The sequence below is a fragment of the Acipenser ruthenus genome, chromosome 5, assembly GCF_902713425.1.
Source record: "Acipenser ruthenus chromosome 5, fAciRut3.2 maternal haplotype, whole genome shotgun sequence".
Classification (NCBI taxonomy): domain Eukaryota; kingdom Metazoa; phylum Chordata; class Actinopteri; order Acipenseriformes; family Acipenseridae; genus Acipenser; species Acipenser ruthenus.
This window is the reverse complement of record NC_081193.1, coordinates 6,772,241-6,785,086: the sequence shown is the minus strand read 5'-3', so window position 1 is coordinate 6,785,086 and position 12,846 is coordinate 6,772,241. Positions and strand designations below refer to the sequence as shown.

At 38.9% G+C, this 12,846-nt stretch overlaps 1 protein-coding gene across 1 annotated transcript; it reads left to right on the top strand.

Moving 5' to 3' along the window:
* Positions 1 to 3,984: 3,984 nt before the first annotated feature.
* LOC117403223 (cellular communication network factor 6) lies at positions 3,985 to 12,659 on the top strand. The gene is made up of 5 exons (XM_034921379.2): positions 3,985 to 4,085; positions 8,195 to 8,474; positions 9,835 to 10,065; positions 10,985 to 11,178; positions 11,629 to 12,659. The coding sequence occupies exons 1-5, from the start codon at positions 4,038 to 4,040 to the stop codon at positions 11,908 to 11,910; spliced, it is 1,035 nt and encodes a 344-aa protein (XP_034777270.2). The 5' UTR covers positions 3,985 to 4,037; the 3' UTR covers positions 11,911 to 12,659.
* The last annotated feature ends 187 nt before the right edge of the window (positions 12,660 to 12,846 follow it).

Sequence of the window (12,846 nt, the reverse complement as noted above, 5' to 3'; positions counted from 1 at the left end):
CTCAGCGCAGCAGTAACACCCGGGCTGCTGTTGCTGCAGCTGCTGCTGTCTGCAGCTCATCCTTCTCCCTATCCTCCGTTTTCCTCCCATCCTTCTTCCTCCTTACTCTCCTTTCTCCCTCCAACCACAAAAACGAAAAAAAACGAAAAAAAACCTGCAGTACCCTCTTCTGCCTGCGTCCTGGAGGCGCTGCAATCCCACGCAGGACACCACGTGTGGCAGGAACGGCTGAGTGGTCTGACGTCACGGCAGAAGAAGGGACAACAAAAACAAAAAAGGTATTGTGCAGTGGCGCGGGCGCCGTTTTATTTAATGAATCCAAAAATAAATAAAATATTTAAACAGAAAACACTCGCTCACAGAGCAAAATAAATAATTAAACAAAAAGAAAGCACTAACACAAAAACACAGGTCAGGCTGGGCAGATCGCCGTCACTGTTCCTGTTTACTGTTAGTTTCGTTTTAATCCTCTCGCTCTCCGTCTCTCTACTCCAAACACCCACCCCCCGTTAGCGAGAGCTGCAGGCTTTTTATATCATGGCCGAGGGGTTTAACTAATTAGCAAATCATCCTATTACCCCTCGGCCACAATCTGCACGGGTTTATTAATTATTACTCCTGGCAGAGGACGAGCACCGATCTCGCCTCTGCCAGGACACGTTTTAAAAACAAAACAAAAACACGGCGCTCGCCGACAAATACAATAATAAATCATAATAATAATAATACAAAATAACACAGGGGCAGAGGGGGACCCCGATCTAAAAGTAAACAAACAATGTACAGGGCACCTCACCCTGTTACAGGCAGTCATGGAGGAAAAAAAAAAGATCCAAACTAAAAGCCTGAAAGAATACATCCATGTGGAGAAAGACCCTTTCACTTTTTTTGGGTCGTCACACCATTATGGAAAATCCCCGAATACTTTTTTCAACCACAGGGTCTACTTCTGAAAAGACTCCTAAAAGCACATTTTTGAAAGCAAGGTAGTTCTAGAACTGTCCACAATAAATGTGCAACTGTATCCCCTGAACTGTTTCAATATTCGAACTAGAGAAATGACAGAAATCGCACCCTATTGGTGGTTGGAGAGATGATTATATACAGTATATGTATTTTTGTGATGGGTTGGGCACTTACGAAAGGATCAGAATTGATTTGATCGTTCTCCATTGCTTTAATAGGCCTTATGAAACAATCTCTGTAAATGTCCCTCAGGACAAACGTGTCAAACTTGTTTCAACAGTCCTCTTTTGGTGCAGCCTTGGGTTTGTGGAATGATGACCCTCCGAATGCTGTTGCGTTTTTGAGGAAACTGTCAGGGTTAAAGGGTACATAAGGACCTTTTTATTTTATTGTGTTCCTATCCTCAAGATGGCTTCCCATCTACCCGCATGGGCCTCTCAGAACTACATTTCCCATCATCCTCCTGCTCACATATGTAACTGAAATGGATTTAACAGTGAGTAGGAGGATGATGGGACATGTAGTTCTGTAGTCCATGTGGGTACATGGGAAGCCATCTTGACAGGGAATTCAATTTAAAATGTTAAAAAAGTGGTCAAAATAAAAATAAAAATAAAAAATAACAATACACACACCTTAAGTAAACAGTTGTAGCAAAACATGGGAACATGTAACACAATAAAATAAAAAGGTCCTTATGTACCCTTTAAGATACAGGATGGCCTTTCCTTTATTGTGGAGAAACGTGTAATAAAGTGTTTTCGTATCTTTTTATTTGTAATTCTGTAGGGCTAATAAATAGCTTGCACACCTTACTTCAAAGGTATTAGTGTTAACACAATTAAGATGTAACTGTGCTGTACATAAATTAAAGTCTCATCAGAAAGATTGCAATTCTGGACAAAATACATCTGTTGACAGTGTTTAGCACATTAAGTGAGCTTTTGTTACCCTCTAGTGGCAGTATTAGGTAACTGAAAGTGCAGGGGGGGGGGGGGGGGGACTTTAGCTGGCATCCAAACGAACTTGGTCCCTTTGCTCCCAGATTCGTGTGAACAGCAAGCACATTGATACAATGTTTCAAACGAACTTGGTCCCCTTGCTCCCAGATTCGTGTGAACAGCAAGCACATTGATACAATGTTTCAAACGAACTCGGTCTCTTTGCTCCCAGATTAGTGTTAACAGCAAGCACATTGATACAATGTTTCAAACGATGTCTGCTACTGGGATGTTGAGTAATTGCTTCAATTAATCAACAATTATTTAAACCAGAATGTTGAATGTGATTAACTTTGGACAATGATAATGACCAAGTAACTTTCCTGGTTGACTTGAGGAAAAATTCTCTCCTCCAAGCATGGATAACCCTAATGAGTGTCTAAGTGTCTAATTTCCTTTTTGGTACACCACTTGTTCCTAGTAATGTTAATTAATTGCCAAGGTGTTTCAAACACAAATTTCACATAATGAAATAACCACTCAATAAAAGTAGAATGCAAATAAAAAGAGAAGTTAAGTAATACCCACTGTGCACCTCTCTTTGAATAATTTAAGGAAAAAAACAATCACCAATCTACCCAGCCGGGGAAGGTTACAGTACCCATCCACCTACATAGCATTCAGCAGAAGGAAAGCTCTGATGATTTCGAGGGTTTTCTGCAAATGTTTCTTAACCCGTTAAGTGTCATAATCCTCATTCGACGAAAGGCTACTTTCTCATATTTTGGAGCATTTTTAACTGGCATCATCTACATGTTATTTAAATGTTCTCTTTAATTCTGTTATTATAATACCTTTCATTTGTAAAAGTTAAGTATAAATGCTTTACAATGCTTTCACTATGCTGTATTACACTTTGCTATGATTTTAGTATGGTAACATTTCATCAGAGTAGGAACAGGACATTCCACTCTGAAAATAAGTGTGCATCATAGAGCTGAGTCTGAGTTATAAATGTACACTTTTTACCAAAAAAGAATTTCTGCTAGAAACACAGCCCTATATGAAAAAATTCATAGCAAATAAATACATAAATAAATAAATACATAAATAAATAAATAAATACATGTTTTGTTTTAGGCTGTGTTTTCAATTTGGAACTTATTTCCCTTGGTAATGATCATCACAACTGAGTTAACAGCCAAATCGGAGTAGATGACTGTAAATCTTGATGATCGTTGGAGGATCTGAAAGTTTGTAGCCTCTTTGCACACCCTTGGTGTTACTCTGACACACATTGGCTTATTTTCTCACCTATGTATTACAAGCAAGTTCTACAGCTGGTGCCACAAATTTCAGATTTGTAGCTACGTGTTGGATGACGTTGTAGCCTTAATCAAACTGTAGGATATCAGTTTGCTTAGTGGGCAGATGAGCAAATTTGATTATACAGAATGAACTGCTTTTATCATTACTGGAAAAGAAGTTAACCCTAAATTTAGAACGTCTCAAGTCACCCCCATCACCTGTGGCTACGATCCTTTCTGTATGGCATATAGTCTTGAAACAGCTTCTTACCAAAGAAGCTCCGGTTTTAAATCCTTGTTGTTTGTAGTTGCAGAAAGCACTATCATCAAGCGATTGCAGCCTGTTATGAGCTTTATGTATTGACTTAGATGAACAGCAGTGAATTAGTCAGTAGAGTCACCATTATGTTTTTCTACTGAGCCAAATACAAGTTCATTGATAAGAGAAGGGGCTCTAATCCCTAATGAGCGACCTGTTCTTCAACAGTCCGATTGCTAAAACTTAAAAAAAAAAACATTTCTTTCAAATCTACTGTACCACCTTTTGGTGCAGGTGTTTCCATATTAGTTTGAGGAGATTCTGGGGGCTGTATGCAGCAGTAGGTAAACTGTGTGTCTTGAGCATGCATGAGGAAGGACTTTTATGAAGAGAAATATTTCAAGTTTGAATCTGTATGCTAAAGGAAAGGTGTGTTTGGAGAGGAGACAGAGGGGAGCTTTGTGCACTTCCACATCCAATACAGATCAGCTCTCGCTCTCTCGCTCTCTCTCTCGCCCTCTCAACCTCTACTCTCAGAATTCTCACACAGCAAGCACAAATAACATGCTGGGCCTGCTCTGCTATACACTTCTAGTCACTTTCGTGCAACAGGTAAGACTCGCACGGTTTAATCTCCTCTAAATACTTCAAAGTAGGCAGCAACCTTTAATAGACATTTATTTTATGTCGAGCAATGTCATACTTGAAGTTAATCTGGGTCTATAAGGATAGAATACTGTATTTAAATGTCACAAACTGTACAGTATCGTGTTTATTTTCTATGCTTTTTAGAAATGTGGTATTCTCTTGCTGTTAAGTTTTCAAGATGAATATAAACATCTTCTAAAATGTAAATGTTGGATTTAAGACTCATCAGGGTGCGGGTGGGGGGAATTAAATACAGTAAAGTATTTCCAGGAGGACCAGGGGGAGTTTGAAAATTCAATTTGTTTTCAAAACAAAAATGATTGCAATTTTTTTTTAATATGGCATCCCCAATCAAGACGTCTTGAACTATTTCAGATTTTCTGTACTGTAAATAAGTTATAAAGGTCTGGTTTGCATGACACTTTCTATGACAGCAGGATAGAAGAGAATTATGTTTTAAACCTTAAAAATTACAATAAAATGCATCAGAGAGATTTAATTCCCCAAAACCTGTGTAGTGTTTGAACAGGATGGCCTAATTAAATTGTATACACTATTTGTTGAAGATTTTTTTTTTTTTTTAACATTTCTCATTATTGCTTACCATAAAAAAAGTGTATTACAGTCTTAACACCGCATGCAAACTAAATGTTCAGTTGCTGTAGCCAACTGGAATAGTTCGGTTTAGAGTAACGCAGAAACAGTACTTTAAGAGAGATAGACTGGGGTCTTATTTTAACTGCCAGCACCAATGTTCAGAGAGCAATAAAATACAGTACTCCATAAACTTGACACAGAGGCTTTAGATTTTTCATCATAACCTACAGGACCATGATTAACGGTACTAGAGAAATTCTCCATATATGTCCTGGTATTTTCAGAATAAAAACTCACAGCGGTGAGCTAGTTCTAGTCACAACATTCAGGGCTTTATATTTAAGTAAATAAATTGGGCTTCAGAGTATAGTTGCCTTTATGATCTTCCTTTGAGCAGACAATGATGATCAGGAGACATTTTCTCCATGCCTTTTTCTGCTGTTAAACTAATTAAAAACTATATTTATGCACATTTTTCAACTATTTGACAGTTTGTGGAAGCTTATAACCCCCCCCCCCCCCGGAGCCTAATTTCCTCACAGAAACATTACTGAATATAGCTGAGCTATTTTGGGGAATATATTGTCAAAATATTGTAAAAAAAAAGAAATAAAAAAAAATAATAATAAATAAAAATCTTGTTCAAAATCTCCCAGAAAGCTTTTTGTGGGTTGCAAATAACAGCTATTTAATGGTTTGTACAGTGTCTTTTCTATTATTATTTATTTCTTAGCAGACGCCCTTATCCAGGGCGATTTACAGTCGTAAACAAAAATACATTTCAAGAATCACAGTACAAGTAATAATACAATTAAGAGCAAGATAAAAATACAATGACTTTGGTTCTAGCAAGTACAAGAATAACAAAATACCACTCAATAACGGAGCAGATAACAGTGTCAGTGATAGTTACATCAGGATATAATTAAATACAAAATACTACAGATTAAATAACACTTGTGACAGATTACAGTACTCTAAAGTACAGGATTAAATGCAGTAAAATATGGGGCAGATAAGAGCAAGTAAAGCACATTTAAAAGAAGAGCGATAAGTGTCCAGAGGGAAAAGATGAGTTCTACAGGTGCTGTCTGAATAGGTGAGTCTTGAGGAGGCGCTGGAAGGTGGTCAGGGACTGGGCAGTTCTGACATCTGTAGTGAGGTCATTCCACTACTGCGGGGTGAGGGTGGAGAAGGAGCGGGCTCTGGAGGCAGGGGAGCTTAGAGGAGGTAGAGCCAGTCTTCTAGTGCAGGCGGAGCGGAGAGGTCGAGTGGGGGTGTAGGGAGAGATGAGGATCTGGAGGTAGCTGGGTGCAGTCTGGTCAAGGCATCTGTAGGCTAGTACAAGAGTCTTGAACTGGATGCGAGCAGTGATCGGGAGCCGTTGGAGTGAGCGGAGCAGTGGAGTTGAGTGGGAGAAGCGAGGCAGAGAGCACACCAGGCGAGCAGCAGAGTTCTGGATGAGCTGGAGCGGATGGGTGGCAGACGCAGGGAGGCTCCGAGGTTCTGAAAGAGGAAAAAATCGACAAGGTTCTTTTTTTTATTTTTTATTATTGAGCAAGGACTTCAAGTTACCAGCAACAAATTCAGCAACAATCAGGTGACAAGTAAAAAGGGTCAGCCCTTATCAGCATTGCGTACTACAAAACACAGTCAAACCAAAATAAATATCAAATGTGAAACTAAACACAAATAAAATGTTATCAGTGAAAATAAAGAAAAAAAATAAAATAAAACAGCAACCAAAATCTCATATGTATTCACACACACAAAAAAAGAATCTCACAATCCAAAAACATAAAGTGCACTAATACTAAAAATAATTAATTAACTACCACCAAGCAACTGGTACTTTAGACTGGTCAGGCTATCACATGAACAAACGGTCTGTATTGGAATCAGTGCACAGGAGTAGTAATACAATCGCGGTAAAATTACAAAATTCAAAATAAGCAATCCCTTGTTGTTACAACAACCTTAACATAGTTACACACAATACAAAAACAGATACACGACACACATTGCCCTGAGCGTGGAGGGTAAGGCTGTTCAGTAATAATTTGAATTTAGTACTTCTTTATACAAAATACTTCAGCTGTGGATCTCTTTGGTTACAAAACAGCGCAACCGTCACAAGCACAGAGAACGTCTCAATGCAATTAAACAGAAGCCGATTTTAAAGTACTCGCCGTAAAACAAACCAGTAGTCCTCGCGTCTCCCACCGCCTCCACACTCAGTTCACCCAAAAAACTAAATAAAACTTCTCTCTCCCCTTGGGATGGGGGGGTTGATTCCGTTTAAATACTTTAGCCTACAAAGAGAAAACGATTACAACACTTAACAAACAGACGGTTCTTAAAGGTATAGTATGCATTTCATAGAAATGGCTTCTACACATGAAATACCAGTAAATTGTGTGGAAACCCCATACTATTACCCCTCTATCCACAGGGCCGCCGAGAGTCGTCATGGGCCCCGGGGAAGGACTGATATGTCCCGCTGCCGCTCCCGCAACTTTAGGGTTCTTTTAAAGTTTTTACAAGTCTTTAAAAAAAATACACAAAATTGCTATGCCTTTTTTTCTGCTTTTTGGTGTAGTAAAATATGAAATGCGAAAGTTCAAATCATTGTGTGAAAGGAAGTGTTTGTTGACAGCGCCTGGATACACAATCATTACACAACAGAAGCATAGTTGTTTTAAAATATTTGATATATATTAAAAAAAAATAAAAAAAAAAATAAAAAAAAAAGTTCCCCTTTCATCAGGACCCCCCTTCGGGGCGTTGGGCCCCAGGGAAATTTCCCCATCCTCTCGGAGGGCCTGTCTATCCAGACTTGTCAGATCTGTTGTTTTGGCCAGTGTGACTGAAACTTGCAACAGTGAGATGCAGCTTTGATATATAACAGTATACTTGTCAAGGATGCCATTTTGCATAATGGTCATATTAGGGACAGCCCAATTCCACAAAGGTATGTGCTACAGATTGCATGTGCTTCACTTGTTTTGTCAGGCTCCTCTAAATGTGATTCTAACCAATATTCTTCCTTTACAATATGCCCAATGGTCCAGCTTGAGAATCTCACTCCCCTTGCAAGTTTAATTCCCCTGCTTTCCCCTGTTGTGTTAAAAGTGGATGCATGGCACATTTAAAGCTCTGTGTGGAAATCTATTTTGCTGCTGTGTTAGTGCTGGAAATGTGCACATTTGAGTAATGGAAAGCAACAATCTGTGGACCAGACATTTCATGTAGATCAATGCCTGCTGGAAAATACATTAGTTAGACCATCCTGTTTTGTTGATTACACCTGGGATAAAGCCAAAACAGGTATTTTACTTACTGATACATCATTTGGAAATATTATTAATATGGCATTTGGTATTTATCACAAAATAATCCTGACAGAGGCATGAGAAAGCCTATTGCAATGGAAAAAGGAAATTGCTCCTGTTCTTAGTTTTGTACTATATCTGTAGTTTCCCTGCAGGGCACAAAGCAATGGTCAGTTAGCTGCACCAAAGGCTGGAGCAGGCAGCCCTGAGCGCAGGCAGTTCTGTCACTGGCCCTGCAAGTGCAGCATCAAGCCCTTGTGTGCTCCGGGAGTCAGTCTGGTGAAGGATGGCTGTGGATGCTGTAAAATGTGTGCCAAGCAAGTCGGGGAGATCTGCAATGAGGCTGAGGTGTGTGACCCTCACAAGGGGATGTACTGCGACTATTCAGCCGACAGGCCTCGCTTTGAGGTTGGTGTGTGCGCCTGTAAGTAACTGTCTTTAGAATTTGACATTTCACTAAAACTGAATATAACGTTTCTCTTTTTTCGGTTTGTTTGGCATACTTTGACTTATGCAGAACCTGCTCCCTTTTTTAAAGAATTTCTTTGGGGTTTCATGAACTTTTTACCATTTCAGCCTACTTGTCATGATGGTCCCAGTTGTGAGAATTCTTTTGTCTTGGAGCTTATCAAGTAAGGGGATAGAGGTGAAATAGCAATCAAAATACAATTGCGTACCTGAGAGCTTCAGCACTACAGAACTCCCGATGCCTAGGCTTGGCCGCCCCTTGGTACAGTAGATGAGGAGGTCAGAACTACCCCACTTGTGAGACCAGAATTAATTTTTTTAGCCTGACTGGGTTTGGTCTCCCTGGAACGTAGTGGTGAAGTGTGTCGCCAGAAAACTGGATCATCTGCTGGTCTGCACATACGTTTTGTGGTCGTAGAAGTTTCACAAATGCGTCTCGAAATCATTTCAGAATTGGGGCAACTTTCCACAGCTTATTAGTTTTCTTTTCCTCAGCCATGACATCCAAATTGTTAACAAAGTGTAAATGATTCCTCAGCTTGAAGAGCCTGTCTCTTGAAATCTGGGTGATGGCTGGGATCTTGAGATTTGGCCTATAGCACAATCAGATTCAAGGCAAATGCGTACACCCCAGGACAACTAGTTGTTTGATCTCATCCAGGGTTGTCTTGAGTTGTACCATGGGCTTAGCTTGTAATCCCCATATGTTGGTTTGTTCACTGACCAACTGCTAGAAATCATCATCCTCATGTGGGTACACGTACTCTTGGCATCATCAGGAACAGACAATGGATTATTGAACGCTGGGAGCCGGCTTGAACAATTTCTTATTCCAGATGGGTCCTTGAGACTGTTGACGGGATGCAAGTTCCTCATGAGAATTACATTTAATAACTGGATTTTATTTACACTGGATATCTTTAGTATTTTAAGCAAAGTAGCATTCATAATATACACAGTATTTTCTGTGCTATTGTAACCATCCATATAAAGCATATTGCTATTGTCTTATACATTCTGTGAGGAGAAAGCTGACGACATTATCAAATAATGTCCATGTGGATACGTTTTGTAATTGCCATGTTTGGGAGAAGTTGCTACATGGTACCACATGTTCATACACAGTAAATAAACTCCATATAGACATGGACTTCGACAAGCTTTGAGTATGTTATCTAATAGTATTATAGTTACTCCTGTGAATCTGTGACACTGAACAGTGGCTTGCATTTGTACGGTATATGTTTTTGCATAGCTGCAGCAAGCTGCCATTTGCAAGGCAGGCTGACTAATTTAACTCTCTACCTTTTTCTCAGACATGATGGGAGTCGGATGTGAGCTCAATGGTGTTTTTTATAACAACGGTCATACTTTTCAGCCCAGCCCCCTGTACAAATGCACATGTGTCGCTGGTGCGATTGGCTGCATGCCCGCCTTCGCTCAAAAACCGGCTGCTGTGCAAGGAATTGCTGCTAAATCAGCACAGCTCAGTGCTGCCAATGATCCAAGGAAGCACCAACAGGATACAACCTACAGAGCAATGCCAGGTGTGTATCTTGATAAAAAATAAAACATAATCAAGCACTTGTAGACCAGGAATGATAATTGCAGCAGGGTGAAATTACTTTGGCACAAGGAAGCAGGGATTCAATTACCTATCATCATTCTTTACTATACTTGGGTTCAGTTTATGGAGAAACATTAAAGGCAGTGTTCCTTGGTCTAATATTGATTTCAATTTAAGGAGGAAATTAGGATGCGCAGCTTTCTGAGGGTTGCACTGCTTTTTACTGCTACCATTTGAACCAAAATTGGCTTGCGATGTCCAAATTTGGCATAGTTAATTAGAAAGTACTGTATATGTGTGCTTGCCATTATTGTAATTCAAATAAAAGCAATTGAAAGTGTACCCACTGCATATATGACTTTCTAGGATTATCGAGCAGCAGAGGAATATTGGCCAACAAAACAAACCAGACACTGCAGTAGGCAATTGTCATCTATATAATGCTATGCAGAGCCCATGTCACCTAATATGACCCTCTTATTTGTCACCAAACAAAATACTTCAATTTGACTGTCATGGAATGCACTTTAACGATGTCCCAATTTTTTTTTTAGATGAGTTTTGAGACAAATGAGATTTCAGCTGTTATGTTGTGTATATTAAATGCCATCCCATGCATAGAACTTATGACAGAATTCTAAAGTAAAAAAATGAAATAACACTTTATTATATTTAATAATAGTTCAGAAGAACAATTTTTGTTTTTGTGATTTATAATTATTACGTCATGTGTAGGGTGTGTCTTATTATAACAGAAATAATTCAGCAGTTTTTTTTTTTTTATCATGTCATATATTTTCCTATCATATCGCAATACATTAGATTCAGCAACGGCAGTTTTAATCTATGTAATATTGTCATTCGATTTAGCATTGCTCTTTTAATAGTAATACTGATAGCTTACAGGGGTCATCCTGTAACATGGAAGAGGAGCTGCCTGGTCCAGACCACCCCATGGAGCTCCTGCTCCAAGTCCTGCGGGATGGGCATCTCCGTCAGGGTGAACAACGACAACAGCAAATGTGAAATGAGGAAAGAGCGCAGGCTCTGCTTCCTGCGGCCTTGTGATAGCGATATACTAAGAAAAGTGAAGGTACAGTAATTGATTAAACTACTATGAGGGATGGATTCAAGTGCAAGTGCATTTGCATTTCATTGCAAGAAATATACATGGCATTTTCATTTGTAAGATTTACAAGTCCAATATTTGCATTTGAATGCAGGTGTTCTCAACTCTGACTATTATACCAGTGTATATTGTGTCATACTAGGCATTTAAGTGTGATTAAGATATCTTGAATTATACTGCTAATGAAAGTTATGTCCATTGAGTCACAAAAAATAAGATATTGGATTGATTTCCTCAATCCGTCATTAAGCATACCTTATATTATAAGTTACTCTATTTTTTCATGGCATGCAGAGATTTACCATGGGTAAGTGAGCCACAAAGAAAAAAAAAGCTACAAAACTACTTTTTAAATCTAAAACCAATGGAATGTGTTAACTACATCACCAGCATGCTGTAATTTTGTTTTTTTAGATACCTAAAGGAAAAACTTGCCAGCCGAATTTCCAGCCACAGAAACGAGAGAAGCTAACTCTTTCTGGCTGTACAAGCAAGCAAAGCTATAAACTCACATACTGCGGAGTCTGCAGCGACAAGCGCTGCTGTAGCCCCAACAAATCAAGAATGAGTACTGTCCAGTTCAATTGCACTGATGGGGGAATCGTTAAGTGGAAGATGATGTGGATCACCTCCTGCGTATGCCATAGGAACTGCCAAAAGCCTGGAGACATGTTCTCTGAACTCAGATTTCTTTAGTTACCGATAGGACTATCAACACAAAATGACATACCTGAAAAGCTGGCAAGGTGGAGTTAAGGAGATCTTTTCAAATAGTCTAGAAACAGTTCAGGGTTGCGTTTTCTTATTTCCGTAGTACCTACACTATAGGTTCGGGACTCACATGACAATGCAATTGCTATGGGGGGAAACTGCCTTTTATAATTCTGACCAAGGCCTGTTCACATCTTTTAAACATAATGCAATGTGCATTCTGAGGCAGTATACACCCTTTTCACAGAAGCTTGTACAGTATGTTCTCACCATAAAAGTATACTGTACATGGAGTTATGCCACAACACAAGCTGGTCCAAATGAACTGATTTACTGTTGCAAATCTTTTGTTACAGGGTCAGACTACAGAATTGTACCACTACAGATCCACTGCTTTATCTGAGAACTTTAAATAGCGTATGTTGGTAGAATTGTTACAAGGGATGGGATAAATTGTATATTATGAACACACATTTTTTAAAAAGGGAATTTTAAACAAAGCATTTAGTTTTTTTGTAGGGTTAAGAAATGAGGTGTATTTGCTACAAAAATTGTGATACTATAATTAGTAGTGAGAATATTAGGCTTTAAAGTAATATAAACATCTATACTGACTACACACATGTGTTATATACTTTGTACATAAATAATCTAAATGCATTCTCAGCTGAAGAGGAGTCCTGTGTGGTCTTAAACTTGTGTTTGATTTACATTTTTAATAATGTCTAATAAAACTTTTAGACAAACCTTTCAGATTTAAGATTCTCATGTTGGGTCCTTACATATGTCACACTTAAGTTTAAAGTCTGGATAACTGCTTATCCAATTTTGATGAAACTAGCACCAATTCTTTATTTTAGGAGGAACTAGTCTGTCCACAATTACACGGTAGAATGTGCACATGTACATGCAATGTACAGT

What these genes read in the sequence shown, in the direction of transcription:
- LOC117403223 (XM_034921379.2), top strand. Translation starts at nt 4,038, where the DNA reads ATGCTGGGCCTGCTCTGCTATACACTTCTAGTCACTTTCGTGCAACAG. An exon ending in AACCTACAGAGCAATGCCAG is followed by an intron (nt 10,066 to 10,984) that starts GTGTGTATCTTG and finishes TAATACTGATAG; the next exon opens with CTTACAGGGGTCATCCTGTA. An exon ending in ATATACTAAGAAAAGTGAAG is followed by an intron (nt 11,179 to 11,628) that starts GTACAGTAATTG and finishes TTGTTTTTTTAG; the next exon opens with ATACCTAAAGGAAAAACTTG.